General features: G+C 43.3%; 1 protein-coding gene across 4 annotated transcripts; it reads right to left on the reverse strand.

The window, feature by feature from the left end:
• Positions 1–370: 370 nt before the first annotated feature.
• LOC115160707 (WD repeat, SAM and U-box domain-containing protein 1) lies at positions 371–27,843 on the reverse strand. Of its 4 annotated transcripts, XM_029711005.1 has the most exons (13): positions 27,660–27,841; positions 27,148–27,425; positions 27,006–27,060; positions 24,679–24,866; positions 21,470–21,556; positions 19,166–19,259; positions 18,449–18,482; positions 18,236–18,276; positions 18,032–18,138; positions 17,289–17,315; positions 15,801–15,986; positions 3,168–3,302; positions 371–1,262 (listed from the first exon to the last, which is right to left on the reverse strand). In XM_029711005.1, exons 2-13 carry the CDS (start codon positions 27,401–27,403, stop codon positions 1,111–1,113), a joined length of 1,362 nt encoding a protein of 453 aa, XP_029566865.1. In that variant the 5' UTR covers positions 27,404–27,425; positions 27,660–27,841; the 3' UTR covers positions 371–1,110. The 4 variants fall into 4 exon arrangements, with proteins under 4 accessions (XP_029566865.1, XP_029566863.1, XP_029566862.1 ...); XM_029711003.1 differs by having other exon boundaries at positions 27,006–27,425; positions 27,670–27,843; XM_029711002.1 differs by having other exon boundaries at positions 27,006–27,425; positions 27,660–27,843.
• Positions 27,844–27,928: the final 85 nt, after the last annotated feature.

A 27,928-nucleotide genomic window follows, 5' to 3' on the forward strand; every position in this document is an offset into this window, starting at 1 on the left:
GCATGCCACAATTTCAATTTATAATAAAGAGTTCAAAAAATATATAAACAACAGGTTTGGGGGAGCGTGGTGCCATCGATAATATTTTAATATGTATGTATGTATGTATGTTGAAATGGTTGCCATGTTTCCAGTATTGTGAGCTGTGTTACCCATAATCACATACTTTAATAGAACATTACTGCCATTCCCAAGATATGGAAATAAAATTCCACTGAGAAAACACTCAGGCCTGCTGGCTGTCATTGTAGCAGGGAACAGAAGAGGAACAGTTCGACATAGCCCTGGTCCAGGACGGTAGTGCCCGTTTGAATGCAAAGTAAACGTCCCGGACCAGAGCAAAGTTACACAATACATTTTTAGAACCACATGTTTATACTGGATATACGTGGACTCCAGTTTAGTTTATTCCAACAAAATCTTATTGCACAAATGATGTAAAGATCTAGTAATTTACAAGGCACACACAGGCAAACGACATATCATTCATTCATGAATAATCACCCTTGTTTAATCAAAAGTATGTAATAGAACTGTGCAGTGAACTGACTGTCAGTAATCACATTGTACAAATTTGTCTTGATTCTGAAATGCCCCCTTCGCATTGAGGATTTCAAGTTGAAGGCCGACCACAGTACTGCAGGCATTGTTTCCAGAAAACAGCATCCCCCAATTATTGTGAAATGGCAAATTCTGTGGTCAATATTCGTGGATATAAAAACCTTTTCCGAACACAATCATGGTACATGATTTCTATTTCACTGGATGTATGTCTTTGAAGCAATTCCTTTAAAATCACACACAGACAAAGTTCTAAGGATCATTTAGTTGCTAAATGGTAGCCTGTAGTACCTGGTCGGCCTTCAACTTGAGGTTCTCCGTGAGAGGTGGCAGCACTGAGCTAGCCTGCACCGTCACTTCCTAGAGTAGCTCAAACTGTGCATGCAATGTTACCAAAAACTCCATGTAGCAAGATGGTGACATGCTGAAATGACACTTCCTGATCATCAAATGCGCCACTGAGCATTCTCATAGGAAACAATTGGGTGACGTCATTTTACAGTCTGTGCTTCAGAGTAAGGCATTACTGATTACTCGTACACCAATCCATCACTGAGTGGCAGTCCAACGGCCAATAGCGGTCTTCAGGCTTCTGTTGGGCATGATCAGAGTGGTTGGTAAAGGTAGGTTGGTCATGGGACTGGAGCGGTTCTTAGCGCTGATCCAACTCTCAATGGCCTCTCTCTCATAGGAATATCCATCTGTTGATTTCAGACACATTTTATACATCAGACATTGACATAATTACTTTTATAGGCTAAGTACAGTTTAACATGAGTTGGGGCAGGAAACAGTGCCAATTTCTATTTTAAAAAACAATAACAAATGGGCTACGTTAGCATTGACGAACAAGGACATGTATACCGTGCAGTTGGAAAGTATTCAGACCCCCTGACCTTTTCCACATTTTGTTACGTTACAGCCTTATTCTAAAATGGATTCAATATTTTTTTCTTAGTCTACACACAATACCTCATAATGACAAAACGAAATCAGGTTTTTAACAATGTTTACAAATGTATTAACAATAAAAAACAAATACCTTATTTACATAAGTATTCAGACCCTTTGCTATGAGACTCGATATTGAGCTCAGGTGCATACTGTTTCCATTGATCATCCTTGATGTTTCTACAACTTGATTGGAGTCCATCTGTGGTAAATTCACTTGATTGGACATGATTTGGAAAGGCTCACACACCTGTCTTGATAAAGGTTCCACAGATGACAGTGCATGTCAGAGCAAAAACCAAGCCATGAGGTCAAAGAAATTGTCCGTAGAGCTCAGAAACAGGATTGTGTCGAGGCACAGATCTGGGGAAGGGTACCAAAATATTTCTGCAGCATTGAAGGTCCCCAATAACACAGTGGCCTCCATCATTCTTAAAAGTTTGGAACCACCAAGACTCTTCCTAGAGCAGGCTGTCCGGCCAAACTGAGCAATCGGGGGAGACGGGCCATGGTCAGGGAGGTGACCAAGAACCCGATGGTCACTGACCGAGCTCCAGAGTTCCTCTGTGGCAATGGAAGAAACTTCCAGAAGGACAACCATCTCTGCAACACTCGACCAATCAGGCCTTTATGGTAGAGGGGCCAGATGGAAGCCACTCCTCAGTAAAAGGCACATGACAGCCTGCTTGGAGTTTACCAAAAGGCACATAAAGTACTCTCAGACCATGAGAAACAAGATTCCCTGGTCTGATGAAACCAAGATTGAACTCTTGGGCCTGAATGCCAAGCATCGCGTCTGGAGGAAACCTGGCACGATCCCTACCATGAAGTATGGTGGTGGCAGCATCATACTGGGAATGTTCTTCAGCGGCGGGGACTGGGAGACTAGTCAGGATCGAGGCAAAGATGAACGGAGCAAAGTAGAGAGAGATCCTTGATGAAACCTGCTCCAGAGCACTCAGGACCTCAGACTGGGGCAAAGGTTCACCTTCCAACAGGACAATGACCCTAAGCACACAGCCAAGACAACACAGGAGTGGCTTCGGGACAAGTCTCTGAATGTCTTTGAGTGGCCCAGCCAGAGCCCGGACTTGAACCCAATCGAACATCTCTGGAGAGACCTGAAAATAGCTGTGCAGCGACGAGCCCCATCCAACCTGACAGAACTTGAGAGGATCTGCAGAGAAGAATGCGAGAAACTCCCCAAATACAGGTGTGCCAAAGTTTGTAGCGTCATACCCAAGAAGACTCGAGGCTGTAATCGCTGCCAAAGGTGCTTCAACAAAGTACAAGGTCTGAATACTTATGTAAATCTGATATTTAATTTTTCTTTTTAAATACATTTGCAAAAATTTCTAAAAACCTGGTTTTGCTTTGTCATTATGGGGCATTGTGTGTAGATGGAGGAGGGCCATTTTTTAGAATAAGGCTGTAATGTAATAAAATGTGGAAAAAGTGAATACTTTCTGAATGCACTGTATGGTTGCGTTTAGACCGGCAACCCAATTTGGATCTTTTTTACACTAATTAGTCTTGACAAATCTCAGATCTTTTCAAGTCAGATTTTTCAGAGCTGATCGGATTGGTCAAAAGACCAATTAATGAAAAAATACGCAGCCTATGTGAGACAGATGTTTTTATGCCCTCTCCCTCACCTGCAGCAATGACAGGGTCCTTCATCACCTCTCTGGTGATTGGACAGAGGAACTCATCTGGGGCGTCTAGTCCCGTCAACTCTGCCTTCAGAGCTTCCACCTTCCTCAGGACTTTACCACGGAGACCCACCGACTCTAGCAAAACAATGACAACATACAAAACTATACTGGACAAACATATAAAACGCAACACGTAAAGTGTTGGTCCCATGTTTCAAGAGCTGAAATCAAAGAACCCAGAAATGTTCCATAATGCACAAAAAAAGCTTAAATGTTGTGGACATATTTGTTTGCATCGCTGTTAGTGAGCATTTCTCTTTTGCCAAGATATTCCATCCACCTGACAGGTGTGGCATATCAACAAGCAGATTAAACAGCATGATCATTACACAGGTGCACCTTGTGCTGGGAGCGTGCAATTTTTAAATAAAGGTTAAATAAAAAATGTAAATACACAGGTGCAGCTTGTGCTGGGGACAAAAGGCCACTCTAAAATGTGCAGTTTTGTCCCACAACACAATGCCACAGATGTGTCAAGTTGAGGGAGCGTGCAATTGGTATGCTGACTGCAGGAATGTCCACCACAGCTGTTGCCAGAGAATTGAATGTTCATTTCTCTACCATAAGTGTAACCACGCCAGCCCAGGACCTCCACATCCGGCTTCTTCACCTGCAGGATCGTTTGAGACCAGCCACCCAGACAGCTGATGAAACTGAAGAAGAGTATTTCTGTCTATAATAAAGCCCTTTTGTGAGGGAAAACTCATTCTGATTGTCTGGGCCTGTATAGATAAGTCATATTTATGGTTATGTGTGGTAGTAGTACATTTCCCTAGAAATTAACACAGCATGTGTGTGGACATTGGTGAAGGGTAAAGCCAAGCTGAGGAACTGCCAGTGTCAGTGCTTCCATAAACAAGCCCTCATTATCGGTGCTAGGAAACCCAATTTCACGGGAATGACAGCATCTACTGTTCAATAAAATGTGCAATCCTTTCTTCTGGCTTACCCCGATAAGAGGCAGATGCATAAATCTGACTGGGATTCTCCTTCACCCATCTTCACAGAAACAAAGGGTAATACTGATGATTCAAAGCCTGTAGACGGTTTTAAAGCTCTGCTTTTCAAAAGCAGCAGGCAACTGAACGTCATCCCTGAGGATCACTTGAATCTGTCATTGGTGTTGGAACTTGGAATGTTCCACAGGAAGAGAGATGGTTGCCAAGAAGATGTCCGCTATCACTTGGGGCACAGCAAAGCAACCGCTGCTCAATAGAATTGTAACTCCTAAAGCCTACAGTTACCCAACGGAATAGGTTTGAATAGTGCATCTCCAGGGCCAGAGAATTGTGGTTCTCCAGTGGGTGCCAGTATGTCGACAGCAGGTACCAGTAGGCCACCTTTATTAGAGCAGCACGTCACCTTTCTGGCATGGTGAAACAGAGTCCCAGACACAATGACGTCTGCCTCCTGCCCTTGGCTGCATTGTAGATGATTCAGTTAGGGCCTCTGTGGAGCAGAACTGAGCTGCAGTCTGAAAACGGCCTCATTGTCAGGCAGTTCGACAGGGTCCGGGATGTATACCAAGGAATGATCATCTCTCCAATCAGACAGTTTTGACTAGATGGTATACAGCTACGGACAGAAGTGACTTTTCGTAGCAGGTTAGGAGAAATAGGTTAAGGTTAGGAAAAGGGTTAGGGTTAGCTAAAATTCTCCCCGATCCGAACATACCACTTTTTTACCGTAGCTTCATACCATCTAGCAGCATCCCAATCAGACCTCTTCCTGTGGAAGACCTTGCTCCTACATATGGAATGCTCTGTTTGTTAATCAGGGTTCTACCATTACCTAGTGACTTGGTGCTCAAGGGAAACAGATCCAAACCCACACACGTGCGCTTAGGCTAGGAACTGACAGAAAACTGTGTTGGTGGCGTGAAAGACAGAAACCCCGCCACCTGCCATAGTCAGTGAGATTATGGCACTAGGTCATGATGACTTTAGTGTCTCGGTAGAGTTAATTAGCCAGGACCTGCAATCAGGGGCCCCATGAGACTGTGGGGAGCAAACTGAACCAATGTGATTGGAGGAAACTCAGTGCAGATGCAGCACTATAGATAGATCGGGCAGTGCAATCACAAAAGGTCAAATCCCAGTGTGGAAAAGTGCTCAATCAAAATGTGTACGTCCAATCAGACTTGCTGAACCCATTAGTCATACAATTAACTAATGTGGATAAGGGAATTTCTCAACTCTGAGCAATATTTACAGTATCTTTGTGACTGCATTGCAGCAAATGAGGTGACATTTATGATTGCTTGCAAAATACACTTTGTAACTTAACCTCACAGTTTGCACATTGACAAACCACCATAAACCTGTAATGCAGCGGACTGATGTTTGCTGTAGATGGGGGTTGTTGTACCAGAAAAGCTAGTCCCTAGAGATAACACATGTCCTACTGTGCTGCACCGAGGTGCTGTTCTCTCTCTGTGGGTGTGATACAGAATTCTCCCTAAGCCCCTACAGCAGGGATCATCAACTAGGTTGTAGCCGCGGCACAATTTCTTTCTTCAGCGTATGGTCAGGTACATAATTACAAATCATTTGTAGACTACATATTGACCACAAGAAGCCAAAACAGATATATTTTACAAAAAAAGAAGTATAATTTCAAACCTTGCTTATATTTCTATACAATCACTTATACAGTATCTTTCTATTATGCGTGGGAATACTTTGGAACAGATTTCCAAAATTAAAATCACTTGGTGTTTTTACAGTCTTTTATGTCCAACAATAAAAAAGAAACTTTTTGGGAAGCGTTCTGCCAGTTTGGGAACCCTCCTCTACAGAGATGTGGTGAAGAATCTCATTTATTTCACTGTATCCACAAACAGCATCTTCAGGAAATCCTAAAGTAGGTTAGTGTGGACAGTGGAAAGGGGATTCATAGCAATGTAATGATTCCTCAGTAATGATTCATTGGTAATGATTCAGAAAACGATAGTCTTTGTGGCACTATCTATTTCAATCATATCACAGTGAAGACACAGAGTAAACATATCATTTTCTCTCTAACATTGATGGTTGAGGTAATAGCATGCCATCGAAAATGTAAGACACTAGGTCCTGTCCAAACAATTTTAACATCTATGGTCATCTGATGGCTGATGGGAAATTGTCTGAAGCAAATTATATAAGCAAGTAATATCCAATGGGACATTTTGGAAGTAGTAATGTCACAGCTTGGCTGCCCCAAAGCAGATTACAATGTAATTTTGGGAGCATTGTGGGAATATTAGAAGATAAAAGCCTCTGTGGCATGTATTCCATTCCAACAGAACTGCACAATCCAGAATAATCCTATGTATCTAATCCAGAATAATCCTATGTATCTACTCCTGGGTCCCTTTATTACTAATGAGAAATGGAGATGTCAGGTCACAGGTCAGACACAGGGGCGCCGTATGGGGGGGGGGGGGGGGGGGGGCATTTGGTAAAAAATAAAAAAATGTATTAACCTTTCATCATTAATATGTTATTTACAATGTACTAATAAAACTAAACGGTTTATTTTTCACACCCTCTATTTACATGGTCCTGCCCCCAAACCAGGTGTGAACAGTATTTGCATCATGTCTCAACTTTCTAAAGAAAAATCTGGTTTACAAAAACGAAAAGAAAGAAAAGACAGGAGAGAGAAAAGAAAGGACGACACTGTCACCCAATTTTTCACAAAGGAAGGTGGGTGTAGTCTGTGATTGGTGAAAATGAACCTGTTAGCTTAGTACATAGTGAAATAGGCTACTTTTGCTCCCCTAACATTAGTCACATAATATCTTCACAGTGTTTACATTTCACTACTCTTTTAGCCGACATTTAATCAATGCAGGCAAACTTTCAGCAAGATATTCATACTAAATCAGTTGTCCCTGCCCCTGCCTGGTGCAGCTTCAGGCTCAGCAGCCGTCTCCCCATCCCCCTGAACCAGCCCTACTCCCAACTGAAGAAGGAGGTGAGCAGCATTGTGTTGAATGACATGTCAGCTGGCATAATTGCAGGGGGTCCGTGGGAATTTCTTTTTTTATTATTATGAAAAGAAATTAAACTGATTCCATCCTTTTCAATGATAAGAATTCAAACACAAATTATTTTTCCACATAATGATCATTATATGAAACAAAAACAGCCTATAGTCTGTATTGGATGCTGGACAGTTTGAAGCATTGAGTGACTCAGTCTGTATAAGTGACAGCCAATGTTAAAATAATACCTTCAAATCATAAGGCCAAGGTATTTCTCCATGGCTTTGATGCAGACTGAAATATGGTAGTTTACTGACATCTAGTGGTGGTGATATGCAACAGCAAGTCATTTGGGTCAATATTCTTCAGTTTTCACTGCCGTTTAATTTTTTTACGTGGTGCATGCAGTTAATTTAAGTCAACAAAGTAACTGTAATAGCATCTGAAAATTTGGTTATGATGTTATTACAAATGGTATTATATTATAGGATATATTATCATATGCGTCAAGCACACTCTATAGAGCCAGGACCCTCTTCAAGTGATACAGTTTTGTCAGGGAGGAGTGTGGAAGTGGAGGAAGACAGTGCCGGCAGTACCAATGACCCATCTGCTAGCCGCAGCCCGCTAACTTTCTGAACACCGTGCCTCCCGCTCACCTAGCATAGTAGCGACTACCAAACGGCTCCCTGACTCACCTATAGCTAGCTGCTCATTGGACCCTATGATCACTCGGCTACACATGCCTCTCTCTAATGTCAATATGCCTTGTCTTCTGCTGTTCCGGTTAGTTATTATTGTTGTATTTCACTGTAGAGCCCCTAGTCCAGCTCAACATGCCTTAGATAGCTCTATTGTCACACATCCCACACATGGGGAGACATTTACATTTAAGTCATTTAGCAGACGCTCTTATCCAGAGCGACCTGGCTTAACTGGTGTCTCCAGAGATGCAAGCTCTATCATCGTCGATCAATGCCTAGGTTTACCCCCACTGTACTCACATCCTACCATACCCTTGTCTGTACATTATACCCTGAATCTATTCTACCACGCCCAGAAGTCTGCTCCTTTTATTCTCTGTTCCCAACGCACTAGACGACCAGTTCTTATAGCCTTCAGCCGTACCCTTATCCTACTCCTCCTCTGTTCCTCTGGTGATGTAGAGGTTAATCCAGGCCCTGTAGCCCCCAGCACCACTCCCATTCCCCAGGCGCTCTCATTTGTTAACTTCTGTAACCGTAAAAGCCTTGGTTTCATGCATGTCAACATTAGAAGCCTCCTCCCTAAATTAGTTTTATTTACTGCTTTAGCACACTCCGCCAACCCTGATGTCCTAGCCGTGTCTGAATCCTGGCTTAGGAAGGCCACCAAAAATGTAGAAATTTCCATCCCAAACTACAACATTTTCCGTCAAGATAGAACTGCCAAAGGGGGCGGAATTGCAATCTACTGCAGAGATAGCATGCAGAGTTCTGTCATATCCAGGTCTGTGCCCAAACAGTTCGAGCTTCTACTTTTAAAAATACACCTTTCCATAAATAAGTCTCTCACTGTTGCCGCTTTTATAGAACCCCCTCAGCCCCCAGCTGTGCCCTGGACACCATATGTGAATTGATTGCCCCCTATCTATCTTCCGAGTTCATACTGTTAGGTGACCTAAACTGGGATATGCTTATCACGCCGGCCATCCTACAATCTAAGCTAGATGCCCTCAATCTCATACAAATTATCAAGGAACCTACCAGGTACAACCCTAAATCTGTAAACATGGGCACCCTCATAGATATCATCCTGACCAACCTGCCATCTAAATACACCTCTGCTGTTTTCAACCAGGATCTCAGCGATCACTGCCTCATTGCCTGCATCCGTAATGGGTCTGCGGTCAAACGACCACACCTCATCACTGTCAAATGCTCCCTAAAACACTTCAGCAAGCAGGCCTTTCTAATCGACCTGGCCCGGGTATCCTGGAAGGATATTGACCTCATCCCGTCAGTAGAGGATACCTGGTTGTTCTTTAAAAGTGCTTTCCTCACCATCTTAAATAAGCATGCCCCATTTAAAACATGTAGAACTAAGAACAGATATAGCCCTTGGTTCACTCCAGACTTGACTGCCCTTGACCAGCACAAAAACCTCCTGTGGCGTTCTGCATTAGCATCGAATAGCCCCCGCGATATGCAACTTTTCAGGGAAGTCGGGAACCAATATACACAGTCAGTTAGGAAAGCTAAGGCTAGCTTTTTCAAACATAAATTTGCATCCTGTAGCACTAATTCCTAAAAGTTTCTGGACATAGACAATCTGGACCCTCTCTTTCTAAAATGATCTGCCGAAAGTGTTGCAACCCCTATTACTAGCCTGTTCAACCTCTCTTTCGTATCGTCTGAGATCCCTAAAGATTGGAAAGCTGCCGCGGTCATCGACCTCTTCAAAGGGGGAGACACTCCTGACCCAAACTGTTATAGACCTATATCCATCCTGCCCTGCCTTTCTAAAGTCTTCGAAAGCCAAGTTAACAAACAGATCACCGACCATTTCGAATCCCACTATACCTTCTCCACTATGCAATCTGGTTTCCGAGCTGGTCATGGGTGCATCTCAGCCACGCTCAAGGTCCTAAATTATATCATAACCGCTATAGATAAAAGACAGTACTGTGCAGCCGTTTTCATCGACCTGGCCAAGGCTTTCGACTCTGTCAATCACCGCATTCTTATCGGCAGACTCCATAGCCTTGGTTTCTCAAATGACTGCCTCACCTGGTTCACCAACTACTTCTCAGAATTCAGCATGTCAAATCGGAGGGCCTGTTGTCTGGACCTCTGGCAGTCTCTATGGGGGTGCCACAGGGTTCAATTCCTGCCTTCCCTGTGGCTCAGTTTGTAGAGCATGGTGTTTGAAACGCCAGCATGGTGTGTGCAACGCCAGGGTTGTGGGTTCGATTCCCAAAGGGGGCCAGTACAAAAAAAATGCATGAAATTAAATGAAATGTATGCATTCACTACTGTAAGTCGCTCTGGATAAGAGCGTCTGCTGAATGACTAAAATGTCAAATGTAAATTCTCGGGCCGACTTCTTTGTATATATCAATGATGTTGCTCTTGCTGCTGGTGATTCTCTGATCCACCTCTACGCAGACAACACCATTCTGTATACATCTGGCCCTTCCTTGGACACTGTGTTAACAAACCTCCAAACGAGCTTCAATGCCATACAACACTCCTTCCGTGGCCTCCAACTGCTCTTAAATGCCAGCAAAACTAAATGCATGCTCTTCAACCGATTACTGCCCGCACCCGCCCAGCATCACTACTCTGGACCAGAGGTCGACCGATTAATCGGAATGGCCGATTAATTAGGGCCGATTTCAAGTTTTTACAACAATCGGTAATCGGTATTTTTGGACACCGATTTTTTTATTTTTTTACACCTTTATTTAACTAGGCAAGTCAGATTAAAAACACATTCATATTTTCAATGACGGCCTAGGAACGGGGGTTAACTGCCTTGTTCAGGGGCAGAACAACAGATTTTTACCTTGTCACCTCGGGGATTCGTTTTTGCAACCTTCCGGTTACTAGTCCAACGCTCTAACCACCTGCCTTACATTGCACTCTACGAGGAGCCTGCGTGGCAGGCTGACTACCTGTTACGCAAGGGCAGCAAGAAGCCAAGGTAAGTTGCTAGCTAGCATTAAACTTATCTTATAAAAAACTATCAAACATAATCACTAGTTAAACTAGTAATATCATCAACCGTGTGTAGTTATCTAACATGTCCTGCGTTGCATATAATTGATGCGGTGCCTGTTGATTTCTCATCGAATCACAGCCTACTTCGACAAACGGGTGATGATTTAACAAGCACATTTGCGAAAAAAGTACTGTCGTTGCACCAATGTACCTAACCATAAACATCAATGCCTTTCTTTAAAATCAATACACAAGTATATATTTTTAAACCTGCATATTTAGTTAATATTGCCTGCTAACATGAATTTCTGTCACTTCTCTTGCGTTCCGTGCAAGCAGTCAGGGTATATACAGCAGTTTGGGCCGCCTGGCTCATTGCGAACTGTGTGAAGTCCATTTATTCCTAACAAAGGCCGTAATTAATTTGCCAGAATTGTACATAATTATGACATAACATTGAAGGTTGTGCAATGTAACAGGAATATTTAGACTTAGGGATGCCACCCGTTAGATAAAATACGGAACGGTTCCGTATTTCACTGAAATAATAAACATTTAGTTTTCGAAATGATCGTTTCCGGATTCGACCATATTAATGACCAAAAGGCTCGTACTTCTGTGTTTTATGTTATAATTAAGTCTATGATTTGATATTTGATAGAGCAGTCTGACTGAGTGATGGTAGGTAGCAGCAGGCTCATAAGCATTCATTCAAACAGCACCTTCGTGCGTTTGCCAGCAGCTCTTCGCAATTTTTCAAGCATTGCGCTGTTTATGACTTCAACCCCCGAGATTAGGCTGGTGTAACCGATGTGAAATGGCTAGCTAGTTAGCGGGGTGCACGCTAATAGCGTTTCAAATGTCACTCGCTCTGAGACTTGGGAGTGGTTGTTCCCCTTGCTCTACATGGGTAACGCTGCTTCGAGGGTGGCTGTTGTCGATGTGTTCCTGGTTCGAGCCCAGGTAGGAGTGAGTTATTTAAACCAAATTGAACATGTTTCATTATTTATTTGAGGCTAAATTGATAGTATTTATGTATTATATTATTATATTAAGTTAAAATAAGTGTTCATTGAGTATTGTTGTAATTGTCATTATTACAAATGTAAAAAAATATATATACTGCTCAAAAAAATAAAGGGAACACTTAAACAACACATCCTAGATCTGAATGAAAGAAATAATCTTATTAAATACTTTTTTCTTTACATAGTTGAATGTGCTGACAACAAAAATCACACAAAAATAATCTATGGAAATCCAATTTATCAACCCATGGAGGTCTGGATTTGGAGTCACACTCAAAATTAAAGTGGAAAACCACACTACAGGCTGATCCAACTTTGATGTAATGTCCTTAAAACAAGTCAAAATGAGGCTCAGTAGTGTGTGTGGCCTCCACGTGCCTATATGACCTCCCTACAATGCCTGGGCATGCTCCTGATGAGGTGGCGGATGGTCTCCTGAGGGATCTCCTCCCAGACCTGGACTAAAGCATCTGCCAACTCCTGGACAGTCTGTGGTGCAACGTGGCGTTGGTGGATGGAGCGAGACATGATGTCCCAGATGTGCTCAATTGGATTCAGGTCTGGGGAATGGGCGGGCCAGTCCATAGCATCAATGCCTTCCTCTTGCAGGAACTGCTGACACACTCCAGCCACATGAGGTCTAGTATTGTCTTGCATTAGGAGGAACCCAGGGCCAACCGCACCAGCATATGGTCTCACAAGGGGTCTGAGGATCTCATCTCGGTACCTAATGGCAGTCAGGCTACCTCTGGCGAGCACATGGAGGGCTGTGCGGCCCCCCAAAGAAATGCCACCCCACACCATGACTGACCCACCGCCAAACCGGTCATGCTGGAGGATGTTGCAGGCAGCAGAACGTTCTCCACGGCGTCTCCAGACTCTGTCACGTCTGTCACGTGCTCAGTGTGAACCTGCTTTCATCTGTGAAGAGCACAGGGCGCCAGTGGCAAATTTGCCAATCTTGGTGTTCTCTGGCAAATGCCAAACGTCCTGCACGGTGTTGGACTGTAAGCACAACCCCCACCTGTGGACGCCGGGCCCTCATACCACCCTCATGGAGTCTGTTTCTGACCGTTTGAGCAGACACATGCACATTTGTGGCCTACTGGAGGTCATTTTGCAGGGCTCTGGCAGTGCTTCTGCTGCTCCTCCTTGCACAAAGGCGGAGGTAGCGGTCCTGCTGCTGGGTTGTTGCCCTCCTACGGCCTCCTCCACGTCTCCTGATGTACTGGCCTGTCTCCTGGTAGCGCCTCCATGCTCTGGACACTACGCTGACAGACACAGCAAACCTTCTTGCCACAGCTCGCATTGATGTGCCATCCTGGATGAGCTGCACTACCTGAGCCACTTGTGTGGGTTGTAGACTCCGTCTTATGCTACCGCTAGAGTGAAAGCACCGCCAGCATTCAAAAGTGACCAAAACATTAGCCACTGAGAAGTGGTCTGTGGTCCCCACCTGCAGAACCACTCCTTTATTGGGGGTGTCTTGCTAATTGCCTATAATTTCCACCTGTTGTCTATTCCATTTGCACAACAGCATGTGAAATTTATTGTCAATCAGTGTTGCTTCCTAAGTGGACAGTTTAATTTCACAGAAGTGTGATTGACTTGGAGTTACATTGCGTTGTTTAAGTGTTCCCTTTATTTTTTTGAGCAGTGTATATTCAAAAATCGTCCGATTAATCTGCATCAGCCTTTTTTGTTTCTCCAATAATCGTTATCGGCGTTGAAAAAGCATAATCGGTCGACCTCTACTCTGGACGGTTCTGACTTAGAATATGTGGACAGCTACAAATACCTAGGTGTCTGGTTAGACTGAAAACTCTCCTTCCAGACTCACATTAAGCATCTCCAATCCAAAATTAAATCTAGAATCTGCTTCCTATTTCACAACAAAGCCTCCTTCATTCATGATATCATCTATAAAAGTCTTTGCTTGTTAAAGCCCCGCCTTATCTCAGCTCTCTGGTCACCATAACAACACCCACCCGTAGCACGAGCTCCAGCAGGTATATTTCACTGGTCATCTCCAAAGCCAACTCCTCCTTTGGTCGCCTTTCCTTCCAGTTCTCCACTGCCAATGACTGGAATGAATTGCAAAAATCACTGAAGCTGGAAACATATCTCCCTCTCTAACTTTAAGCATCAGCTGTGAGAGCAGCTTACCGATCACTGTACCTGTACACAGCCCATCTGTAAATAGCACACCCAACTACCTCATCCCCATATTGTTATTTTTTGTTGTTGCTCTTTTGTACCCCAGTATCTCTACTTGCACATCATCATCTGCACATCTATCACGCCAGTATTAATAATGTAGTAAGATACTACTAAATCTTACTACATTTGCACACACTGACATATATTTTTCTATTGTGTCATTGACTGTACGTTTGTTTATCCCATGTGTAACTCTGTGTCGTTGTTTTTGTCACACTGCTTTGCTTTACCTTGGCCAGGTCGCAGTTGTAAATGAGAACTTGTTCTCAACTGGCCTACCTGGTTAAATAAAGGTGAAATAAAAATAAAATACATTTTAAAACTGCAGATGATGAGGATGGAGCAAATGAGAGAAGGTGCACAGAAAGAGACAGACAAAGTGAGGATGTTGAAAAACAAGCTGATCAGTGACTTTGCTAGCAAGAAGGCTCGGCGCTGGGCTCTTGGTGAGTAAGGCTGAGCAAGGGCCAGTGATAACTGTTAAATGGCATGGCTATGGATATTCGATCACTACACACATGATGCCCACAGGCATGATATTGTTAATTTATTTGAATTGAAGAGGTTAATGTATATTTAAGTTATATTTATTTGAAGTTATTCATTCATGTGAAGAGAACTTTCCATTCAATAAATTGTACCATTCAAATTACATTTAGACTGTAAAAGACGGCCTTCGGCACATTTCTTATAGAGGGTATCAGTCTTGCATCAAATAGTGAATTCCACTGTATGCAGAATGTTGCATGCATGTCTGCACAGTGTTATATTTTCACAGCTCACTGTCAGTAAATATCGTACAGTAAATATTGGACTACAAGAGAGTTGCAAGCCTGCAAAGGTAGTTATTTAAAGCTTTGAATGGGTCGATTGGGATCTGGACGTGTGATTACAGCAATTGCGCAGGGTTGGTGTGGCCTGTGGTGGTGGGGCCCAATGTGATATCTTTTCATGGGGCCCAAAACCTCTGGCGGTGCCCCTGGTTAGACATGCCTGAGACCTGTGTGTTGTGTTGTAGGTAGGGTGGCAAAAGGGTTTTACAGAAATCATTGGAGGATTCTGGGTGTCCTGATTCCGGGAATCTTCCAACCCGCAGTGTTTCCCCGCTGCACCGCTGTTAAATTGTTGCCGCCACACCCACATTTTTTACTAAATTAATCTGGATCGAAAAACACCTTCAGTGTAAATTTAAATTACTAAAAGCAGTCAGAAAGTTTGTAGAAAATATCATTTACATATATTTACATTTTATATATCTTTCGAGAACTACAAATCACCAAAATAAAAGCTAAAACGATTAAACCAATAAATAAAATGAATTTACGAGTACTTTTGGCATGGTTGGATTACCGACCGAGCACGCAGAGCACATGCTTAGGGTTCCTGATTAGGGTCCTCATTGATTTGGTTATAATGTTTGAGCATAAAAATACAGAATTAGCCATTGCAAAATGTGTAGAACTGCAGGAAATTAGCTTTCACGCTGCAACATTTCCTGTCAGCTCTTCTCAAACTCCTTCTACAAAAAAAAGTAGCCCCCCCCATACACTACTTTTGCAAAAAAAATAGGAGAAACACTGAACCCGGGTTTCTGGAAAATCTGGGGAACGTTACCAGAATTTTGCAACCCTAGTTGTGAATTCCATGTCCTTACCAATGCTCAGCTCTGAGGCCAGGGTCTCCTTGGTCAGACAGAGCAGCTCAGGGCCATCTATGTTATTGGTTGTGAAGGTGGTGACCAGCTCCTCCAGACCCTCCTCACTCAGCCAGGCCAACACATCCTCCTCGGACCAGTCGCTCACCAGCAGCCTGGAGTGACCTGACAGCTTCCTTCCTGCTCCTGCGGAACACACACAAACACAGGAAGGGAGGAAGGGCCTTCCCACATGCCCCCTCCTCAAGTCCTTCACCCCCGCCCGTCTCCTGCAATACTACTTATCAGATCCCTACAAACACATCCCACACATTCCACACATCCCACACATTCCACACAAAGAAAACACTCCATCGATGCTGATAGCAAATGACCAACCAGTGATTCCTAACCTGTCACCAAACGATACCTCCTCTTTTTATCAACAGTGCTTTAAATCACATTTGCATGCCCTGGGAATATTTATCAGCTTCGGAGCCTCCCTCCCCCGGACAAGGTTGTGTTTTTCTGGCCTTTGCAGGCACACTGTTCGTCAGAGGCAACCTTCACACGACATTGTGCGAGCGGCTATCATTTTTCATGTATCGCCAAGATAAAAGGCACAGCGTCGTGTGCTGCGCTTGCTAAATGGCACCACGTAGGAAATGTAAAGCGTGGGGTATAGCTCATTAAAGCAGCTGAGTGATAACAGTGAGGACTAGTGGAGTTATTTCTCATTAACGTGGCATTGTTTGCTTTTCCTCACCTCTCTTGCTCCCTTCGCGTCACCCTCCATCTCTGGCTACCTGTTATCCCAGTCATTCACAATCGTTTCCTTGCCCCTCCGGCCAAAATAACACCGCCACTGAATTTCCCTCTCAGAAGCATACGCGTGGACGGGGAGCTTAATGATGTTATGTGAAACAGCAGCCACACCATCAACCGAAACGCACCAGGACAGTAAGTGTCCTCTTATCAAATCTGCCTGTACTGTACGCTAACACCTCGCCCTTCACAGTCCCACAGAGATGGGAATCTGAGCCTGCATCCCGAATGGCACCCTACGGACCTCGTCAAAAGTAGTGCACTCGATTTGGGACTCAGGGGAAGGTCATGTCAGTATGCTTGAAGCTTCTGGGAGCCTAGCTGACTGGGAGGGGGTTAGGGAAGCTCTGCCAAGAGAGGGTTCTTTTTTTTATCTGGAAAGGTTCCACTCTTGAACTGGCTCCTCGTCAACATCTGTCACTTTACAAGTCATCATCGTTTATTTTAATGCCTCCTCCAGACATCTCATCCATTTATTGGCCCAGTATCTGGCTCCAGCTCCAGGGTGATGTTTCCCCTAAATGCAGGTCTAGGATCAGCTCCCCTAATCCTAACCCCATTAGTGGGGAAAATGCTAAACTAACCAAAGATCAGCATCTATGGGCAGTATCTGGAGACTTCTGCTCCTGACCGTCCCATCATGCACTGGAATGAATGATATGACATTTCCCTGTGTGTTCTTACCTTGGCATGAGGGGTTCCTGGATTGAGCTAGAAGTCACAAGAAAATGCAAAATGAATCACTTTCAAAGGAGATTGTGTACACAGAGCAAGAGAGAGAGCTTGGAATGTGCTCTGTCAATGTGCCTACTCTCAGAAGGAATACTCTAGTCTAGCTTGGCCCCCTGATGTCTGAAGACACAGCTTCATTTCTTGAGTGTTTACGTGTTTAAGACATTTCATCTGATTTCTCTCTGTCTCGCCATTGGGCCCTCTGCAAGTGTGGCACTGTGGGGCTTAGAGGTTAGACAAGGTCATTATGGATCGTGTCACCTAGGTTCAGAGCCAGCCTGCTGATGACCATTAAAGGGGGAAAATTTCAAAAAAATTCTACTTCCTATTCATCATCATCTCCAGCACCACCCCAACATCAACATATCCCGTTTCTATGTTTTGTAGTAAAAAATATAGAAGATAAGTGTTTCAAATTACATCATGGGTGTGCATTATGTGATTTTAACCAATTGCCTACAAATTGGTTGATGATGTCATTGGAAACACTTATCTTCCTCTATATTTTTTACTTTGCTTAAGTCTGGCCCTGTCAGCACAGCAGGCACAGTACTCCTCCTCCAGCTCTCCCAGAGGAGCCTCTCCCACTGGGGCTACATTCCCACTACACTCCCTATGGAACTGGCTGTCTGGCTCACACAAAATGGCTGCTGGGCTTTGAGTGGTACATTAGAGTACAGCAGGCTACAACCTACCCTGCCCACTCTCTCTATCTGCTATCCTCCACACGTTGACCTTCTTGTCCATGGAGCCAGTAGCCATCCAGGGCAGGGTTGGAGAGAAGGCGCAGGCTGTCACAAAGCTAAGAGAGGGAGGGCACAGGAATTCAGTGTCTTTGACGCATACAAGTCCAGTGAGTTATATAACGTCAGAGAGTAACAGGCAGGTCATGCTGGTACCTCTCATGCCTTTTCAAAGTGTGAAGAAGGACTCCATCGCTCTACAAAGGAAGAAATAAACAAACATTGACAAAGAAGAATGTCTGGCATTCCTCACCGTTTAGAGACCGTGATTTGTAAGAGGGAAACGGTGGTGTTAGTGTGGACGGATATGTCCGTTTTAAAAAGCAAAACAACTTACTAAGACCACACCCAAGATTGTGTTTTACATACCGCATTGTACACGGTCACCGTTTTATCCACTGAGCTGTTGAAGAACAAAAGAGTGATTACATGCATTTCTTTTCTCAACAGCGCATCAGCACAAGATAAACAAACAATCGCACATAAAACAATTGTGTTTTCCCCATTATGTGCAGAAATTAAGCAAAAACTGCTACATCACTAAACAAACACGAGCGTGAATGAGATTGAAGCCTCAACCACAGAGCAGAATGTCGTAACAGAGACCCCTAGTGGTCCAATAGGATAACAGCAGTATTTAAAAGCAGCAATGGATGTTTCTACCTGATTATACCAACAGAGGCTTAATCCTACTGAATAGGGGATGTATAGAATTCTTTGGTCACACCTTACGTTACAGTGATGCTATGACTGTAATTATTCCTCTAACTATCCTAGTGTAGCATTAAGGCTATGCCAAAATGAGTGTTAGGGTAGTCCCCACTGGGTACAGACGTCAACGCATATTCCACGTTGGTTCAACGTAATGTCATTGAAATGATGTGGCAACAACGTTGATTCAACCAGTGTGTGCCAAGCGGGTCTGGTCTAAGGCGTTCGTGCGGCTTGCGTTAGGATAGCTCTGGTCCAGGGTGTTCACGCAGCTCGCAATCCACACAAAAACGCCCTGGACCAGAAGCTATGGTTAGGGTTAAGGGTCATGAGAGGACTAACATCAGAGCATAGATGGAGGACGGACGGTCTTACCCTGAGACAAGCAGCTCTCCATCAGAGGAGAAGGCACAGGAGAGCACAGGGGCTGACTGACCAGTCAGAGTGTGGAGCAGCTTCATCTCACAGGCTGGGAATCAATAACACACAAAGACCTCATGTAGAGAAGACCTCGCCACCCACACCCCACAAGGCTGTGTGTCACACTGACCACCCCTCTGACCATCCCTGGAACCCTTCCCTTGACCACAAACACAGTTGGATCAACAACTGACTGTCCATTTAGGATTTGGCTACACACACGCACTACATTCCAATTCAGTAATACCACATCGTATTTGCAGGTTGACAACTGAGCACTGTGGTAAGGCTGTTGCCCTTTTTCAAATTCATCTTATCTACATTACATTTTTTCCCCTGCTGGCAAGTCATTCAAAATCACTAATTGCTTCTTTTTAATTGAGCCTTTACAGGCTGAGGAAGTAGTGATGGCCATTTGGCTATTAAAATTCACAGTGAATGAAGAGATAAAGATAAAAAAATATATTTCTCTTCTTCTAAAAACACAAAAAAAACAACGCTACGGGACAATTGAGGAGGAAACGCATGAATAATAACACATCGGCTACAGGAAGCAGAAGCAGAATGCCAGTTGAATTGAAAGGTTACTGACACAAAAGAGAACTGGAAAATGATGACTATAAAAATTCCACCCATGCGGCTAAGCCCATCTGCAAAAGACAATTTCCTGTGAATGTGGAACAATAACCAGGCGATGCACAGCACCAGGGCCTGCACTTCGCAGCAGGCGGCCTATTCTGCAACCTGTGAGAGGTACGTGTTCTCTGGTTTCATTCCCTGTGTTTCTGTGTGCTCCCTTCAGTGTCCTGTGTCTGCTGCTCTAAGACAAAGGCACCACAACACATCCATGTGGAACACCACTCTGGACACACAACTCACCCAGGAACAGCTTTTTCCACCGCAACAGAGACCGGTTAGTCACGACCTGTACTGTACTATACAAGTAGGACAGGACAAGACCATCCATCACCACCTTCCAGAGCAGGGTTGGGCAACAACAACAAAAAATAGGACTTATGTTGCCCACCCCTGTTCCAGGCTAATACAAAGCCTGCTATCAGGCCATTCACAACCACTCAACATCAACTGTTCAGAGGAGACTGTGTGAATCAGGCCTTCATGGTCAATTTGCTGCAAAGAAACCACTACTAAAGGACACCAATAAGAAACACGAGCAATGGGCATTAGACTGGTGGAAATCTGTCCTTTGGTCTGATGAGTCCAAATTGGAGATTTTGGGTTCCAACCGCTGTGTCTTTGTTAGACGCAGTGTAGGTGAACGGATGATCTCCTCATGTGTAGTTCCCACCGTGGAGCATGGTGGAGGTGGTGTGGTGGTGTGGGGTGGCGACACTGTCTGTGATTTATTTTGAATTTAAGGCACGCTTAACCAGCATGGCTACCACAGCATTCTGCAGTGATACGCCATCCCATCTGGTTTGGGCTTAGTCGGACTATCATTTGTTTTCAATAGGACAATGACCCAACACACCTCCAGGCTGTGTAAGAGCTATTTGACCAAGAACGAGAGTGATGGAGTGCTGCATCAGATGACCTGGCCTCCACAATCACCCAACCTCAACCCAATTGAGAAGGTTTGGGATGAGTTGGACCGCAGAGTGAAGGAAAAGCAGCCAACAAGTGCTCAGCATGTGTAGGAACTCCTTCAAGACTGTTGGAAAAACATTCCAGGTGAAGCTGGTTGAGAGAATGCCAAGAGTGTGCAAAGCTGTTATTAAATGTTCATATTGAAAGGTATATATTTTTAAGCCCACAGGATAGAGATTTAACACAAGCACACAGGCAAGAGCACACACACAACCTTGCTGGTCTCTTGTCAAATCTGATATGACTGAAAACAATCTATTATTAATGAGGATTATTTTCCACTGATACGGTTTGTTCCAAACACTAATGCAATTATTTTATTCAGTGCAGATAATTCAAGGTTGTTGATGCTGTTCCCTATCTCTCGATCTGTTCCAGAGAGAGAGAGAGAGAGAGAGAGAGAGAGAGAGAGAGAGAGAGAGAGAGAGAGAGAGAGAGAGAGAGAGAGAGAGAGAGAGAGAGAGAGAGAGAGAGAGAGAGAGAGAGAGAGAGAGAGAGAGAGAGAGAGAGAGAGAGAGAGAGAGAGAGAGAGAGAGAGAGAAAGGAAAGAAAATAAAAAAGAGAGAGAAAAGAAAGAAGAGAGAAAAGAAAAAAAGAGAAAAAGGAAAGAAGAGAGACGGCCTGGGGTGAATGGAGGCGAGGCCAGCTTACCTGTTGCACCATGCTGAGATACGATCCATACCTTCAGTTGACTGTCCTGTCCACAGGAGGCCAATCGAAACTCCACCGAACTGAAATCTGTGGAGCAGAGGAACAAACCCGGCACATTGGCCCTCCATCAGAACAATAATGTTAACTTGTTTACAAACCAGGCAATAACCCCCATAATAAAAACCCATCACAATAGGAGGACACAAATGGTTGTTGCCCATCATTTGAAGTGCTGGGAAACATTGATAATACATTTCAGGTAATTTCTAGAATTCAACTCTGACAATCATAAATGGATTGCATTGATAATAGGAACTCATGTTAATGATTGATGAAAGATTAAATAAATGTTTCACCAGTTTAATAAATGATTAGCTGAGAGCGGGTGGAACATCTAATCATCTAATCATAATTTGCCATTGATAAAGATGAGTAAAAAAAGACTGTAGGAAATAAATACAAATACTGATCTACAGTGTCTTCAGAAAGTATTCATACACATTGACTCATTCCACATTTTGTTGTGTTACAGCCCGAATTCAAAATCAATAACAATTGTTTTTCCCCTCACTCATTTCCACACCCCGTAATGACAAAGTGAAAAAAATGTTTTTAGCAATTTTTGGAAATTTACAAAAAATGTCATATAGAAAAATCTCATTTACATAAGTATTCAAACCCCTGAATCAAAACAGTACATGTTAGAATTACATTAGGCAGTGATTACAGCTGTGAGTCTTTCTGGGTAAGTCGAAGAGCTTTGCAAACCGGGAATGTGCAATATTTCACAATATTCTTTAAAAAATGATTCAAGCTCAAGTTGGTTGTTGGTCATTGCTAGATAGCCATTTTCAAGTCTTGCCATAGATTTACAAGCCGTTTTAAGTCAAAACTTTAACTAAGCCACTCAGGAACATTCAATGATGTCTTGGTATGCAACTTGTGTATATTTGGCCTTGTATTTTAGGTTATTGTGCTGCTGCAAAGGTGAATTTGTTCCCAGTGTCTGTTGGAAAGCAGACTGAAACAGGTTTTCTTCTAGGATTTTGCCTGTGCTTAGCCCTATTCCGTTTATTTCTATCCTAAAAAAACTCCCTAGTACTTGCCGATGACAAGCATACCCATAACATGATACAGCCACCACCATGCTTGAAAATATGAGTGGTACTTAGTGATGAGTTGTGTTGATTTGTCCCAAACATGCTTTGAATTCAAGACAAAGTTAATTTCTTTGCCACATTTTTTGAAGTTTTACTTTAGTGCCTTGTTGCAAACACGATGCATGTTTTTGGAATAGTATTGTGGAGTAACTACAATGTTGTTGATCCATCTTCAGTTTTCTCCTATCACAGCCATATACAACTCTATAACTGTTTTAAAGTTAGTTGGAGGTTGGAGACTTATCTCCCTCACTAACTTTAAGCGTCAGCTGTCAGAGCAGCTTACCGATCGCTGCAGCTGTACACAGCCCATCTAACCAACTACCTACCTCATCCCCATATTTGTTTTTGTTTTTCTGCTCTTGCTTACACCAGTATTTCTACTTGCACATCCTCATCTGCACATATATCACTCCAGTGTAAATTGCTAAACTGTAATTACTTTTCCACTATTGGCCTATTTATTGCCTCACCTCCTTACTTCATTTGCACACACTGATTTTTTTTATTGTGTTATTGACTGTATGTTTGTTTATCCCATGTGTAACTCTGTGTTGTTGTTTTTGTCGCACTGCTTTGCTTTATCTTGGCCAGGTCGCAGTTGTAAATGAGAACTTGTTCAACTGGCCTACCTGGTTGGTAAAAGGCCTCCACAATCAACCGATCACAACCCAATTGAGATGGTTTGGGATGAGTTGGACCGCAGAGTGAAGGAAAAGCAGCCAACAAGTGCTCAGCATTTTTTATTTAACCAGGCAAGTCAGTTAAGAACACATTCTTATTTACAATGACTGCCTACCCTGGCCAAACCTGGGCGACACAGGGCCAATTGTGCGCTGCCCTATGGGACTCCCAATCACGGCTGGATGTGATGCAGCCTGGATTCGAACCAGGTACTGCAGTGACGCCTCTTGCACTGAGATGCTGTGTCTTAGACAACTGCGCCACTCAGGAGCCCAGCATATGTGGGAACTCCTGTTGGAAAAGCATTCCAGGTGAAGCTGGTTGAGAAAATGCCAAGAGTGTGCAAAGCTGTCATCGAGGTAAAGGGTGGCTACTTTGAAGAATCTACTGTAATTTCCGGACTATTGAGCGCACCTGAATATAAGCCGCACCCAATGAATTTAAAAAAAAAGATTATTTTGAACATAAATAAGCCGCACGTGTCTATAAGCCGCAGGTGCCTACCGGTACATTGAAACAAATTAACTTTACACAGGCTTTAACGAAACACGGCTTGTAACAAAAATAAATAGGCTTTAACGAAACACGGCTTGTAACAAAAAATAAAAAATTAGCAGTAAGCTTTAGTTGTCTTTTTGCACTGAGTCAATTCCTCACGCTGCTGTTTCCAACGTCTTATCATCGACTCATTAAGACCAAGCTCCCATGTAGCAGCTCTATTTCCTTTTCCAACAGCCAGATCAATCGCCTTCAACTTGAAAGCTGCATCATATGCATTTCTCTGTGTCTTTGCCATGATGAATGTGACAAAATGACTACCGTAATCAGAATGATGGGAAGTTTGAGAGCGCTCGATTTAATCTAAACAGTAAACAAAAAAGTTGTTTGACCTTAACCCGTTCGGCAATTTCATTGGTCTAATGAAAGCTTCATGCCGCCAAAAACTGAGCACGTCACAGAATGTGTTTTTTTGTATAATTTTTTTTTGAAAGCGGGAAAAGTCCATATATTAGCCGCGTCATTGTTTAAGCCGCGAGGTTCAAAGCGTGGGAAAAAAGTTGCGGCTTATAGTCCGGAAATTACGGTGAAACATATTTTGATTTGTTGAACACTTTTGGTCACTATTCCATATGTGTTCTTTCATAGTTTTGATGTCTTCACTATTATTCTACAATGTAGAAAATAGTCAAAATAAAGAAAAACCCTTGAATGAGTAGGTGTGTCCAAACTTTTGACCTGTACTGTATGTGTTTTTTTTTTCCTTACATATGATACTTCAACTGGGCACTATCCCAATTTGTTGAAGAGAACAGTTACTCAATGAGAGGATCAGGGAATGAGGTAACTGTGCTGTGCTCATCTTACCAATGTGAAACTGGGGTGCAAAATGGCAGCAGGTCACCCCCATATCATGTGCATCCCTCTCTGCATAGAGCTGCTTCATGTCCAGATCCCACACTTTGATATCTCCAGATGTACATCCTGTCACAAACATCTGACCACACGGAGTGAAGCAGCACGCCATCACCGTGGCCTCTGTCACGGCCTTGGATCTGGGAAGTTGATCATTGGAATATGACGTACCATTTTAAAGAGTAGGCCTAAATACACTGATTAGGTTGGAGCAATGAGGACAAGCAATACAATGCTTTATTCAAGATTGGACAGACCTACTTCAAAAGTTGACACACCTACTCATTCAAGGGATTTTTTTTATTTTCTGCATTGTAGAATAATAGTGAAGACATCAAAACTATGAAATAACACATATGGAATCATGTAGTAACCAAAAAAAAGTGTTCAATAATTCAAAATGTAGATTATTCCAAGTAGACACCCATTGCCTTGATGGCAGCTTTGCACACTCTTGGCATTCTCTCAACCAGCTTCACCTGGAATGCTTTTCCAACAGTCTTGAAGGAGTTTCCACAAATGCTGAGCACTTATTGGCTGCTTTTCCTTCATTCTGCGGTCCAACTCATCCCAAATCATCTTAATTGGGTTGAGGTTGGATGATTGTGGAGGCCAGGTCATCTGATGCAGCACTCCATCACTCTCCTTCTTGGTAAAATAGCCCTTACACAACCTGGAGGTGTGTTGGGTCATTGTCCTGTTGTAAAACAAATGATCGTCCCACTAAGCGCAAACCAGATGGGATGGCGTATTGCTGCAGAATGCTGTGGTACCCATGCTGGTTAATTGTGCCTTAAATTCTAAATAAATCACTGACACTGTCACCAGCAAAGCACCCCCACACCATTACACCTCCTCCACCATGCTTCACGGTGGAAACCACACATGCGGAGATCATCCATTCACCTAGTCTGCGTCTCACAAAGACACAGCGGATGGAACCAAAAATCTCCCATTTGGACTCATCAGACCAAAGGACAGATTTCCAGCGGTCTAATGTCCATTGTTCATGTTTCTTGGCCCAAGCAATCTCTTCTTTTTATTGGTGTCCTTTAGTGGTGTTTTTTTTTGCAGCAATTCGACCATGAAGGCCTGATTCACACAGTCTCCTCTGAACAGTTGATGTTGAGATGTGTCTGTTACTTGAACTCTGTGAAGCATTTATTTGGGCTGCAATCTGTGGTGCAGTTAACTCTAATGAACTTATCCTCTGCACAGGTAACTCTGGGTCTTCCTTTCCTGTGGCGGTCCTCGTGAGAGCCAGTTTTATCATTATCATGGTTTTTGCAACTGCACTTGAAGAAACTTTCAAAGTTCTTGACATTTTCTGGATTAACTGACCTTTATGTCTTAAAGTAATGATGGACTGTCTTTTCGCTTTGCTTATTTGAGCTGATCTTGCCATAATATGGACTTGGTCTTGTACCAAACAGAGCTATCTTCTGTATACCCCCCCCCCCCCCCCCCCCCCCACCTACCTTGTCACAACACAACTGATTGGCTCAAACGCATTAAGGAAAGAAATGCCACAAAGTAACTCTTAACAAGGCATACCTGTTCATTAAAATGCATTCCAGGTGACTACCTCATAAAGGTGGTTGAGAGAATGCAAAGGGTGGCAACTTTAAAGAATCTCAAATATATTTTCATTCGTTAAAAACTTTTTGGGTTACTAAATGATTCCATATGTGATTCCACAGCATTCTGCAGTGATACGCCATCCCATCTGGTTTGGGCTTAGTGGGACAATCATTTGTTTTTCAATAGGACAATGACCCAACACACCTCCAGGCTGTGTAAGAGCTATTTGACCAAGAAGGAGAGTGATGGAGTGCTGCATCAGATGACCTGGCCTGCACAATCACCCGACCTCAACCCAATTGAGAAGTTTGGGATCAGTTGGACCGCAGAGTGAAGGAAAAGCAGCCAACAGGTGCTCAGCATGTGTAGGAACTCCAAGACTGTTGGAAAAGCATTCCAGGTGAAGCTGGTTGAGAGAATGCCAAGCGTGTGCAAAGCTGTTATCAAGGAAAAGGGTGGCTACTTTTTTGCTTACTACATAATCCCATGTGTGTTATTTCATAGTTTTGATGTCTTCACTATTATTCTACAATGTAGAAAACAGTAAAAATAAAGAAAAACCTTTGAATGAGTAGGTGTCCAAACTTTTGACTGGTAGTCCTACTGTATACATCAGTTTTTAATTACTAGTAAGATTGGTTGTCTAAAGCCATCAAGACAATGCAATATAGGGATTTGTCTCATGAACTATAACCTACTTGCGTAATTTCTTAGAGTGGAAATCCCAAAGGGCCAAGGTTCCATCTGATGCCCCTGACAGCAGGAGAGAGGAGTCGGGAGACAGTGAGCACACCCTGACTGGACTGCCTCCAGGATGTTCAAATTTTGTCGTTACCTCACCTGTTGCCATACTCCAAATGATAGTTAAAGCGTCTGTGGAACAGGTGAACAGGTAGGTGCCACATACACTGAAACTGCAGCAGTGAACTCCATAGCGATGGCCTGACAGAGGCGAAAACGGCAACTCCGAGAAGTCACTGGTGTTATAGATGCGTATGGTCTTATCCCCGGAGCAAGTCGCCAGTAGTGTGGGGGAGAACGCGCACCAATATACTTCATCTCGATGGTCCTGGAGCGTGCAGATTAATGACACCATTTTGTCACAGTAGATGTTCTTCCTGTAAATAAAAGTGAACAACCTTAGTTTACACTAGGTGGCGCAAAATACCCAGGCATTAACGGAACCGAAATTCGGTAGGCATCACTGGATATAGAATAATACACCAAAATCAGGTAGGTAGGTGCTACTTTCATGTGCGCAGGTGTTAAATCAGACAAAAGCGTTTTATTACTGATATCGTTAATATTACCAAATCTAAAACTATGAATTTTTGAATACAACAGTCGCTTACCTTTCTTTACCTGTTATCAGCACGCAGATGCTGTTGGTGACAGGTGGCGCTTACCTTTTGTACACAATACACCTCATGACCGATTGCTCAACACGTCACACTGGAAGTTATGTTAATGGCCCATTGAGACAGCGTAAGAAAATAAAATGTTTCAAGGTTAATGGCAAATTATAGAACAAAATAATACTAATAATACGAGAAACAGTGAGTATCGTTAATCAGTAGGCCTTGTCGACACTGATACATTGAACAAAAATATAAATGCACCA

This window comes from Salmo trutta, chromosome 24 (assembly GCF_901001165.1).
Source record: "Salmo trutta chromosome 24, fSalTru1.1, whole genome shotgun sequence".
Taxonomy (NCBI): domain Eukaryota; kingdom Metazoa; phylum Chordata; class Actinopteri; order Salmoniformes; family Salmonidae; genus Salmo; species Salmo trutta.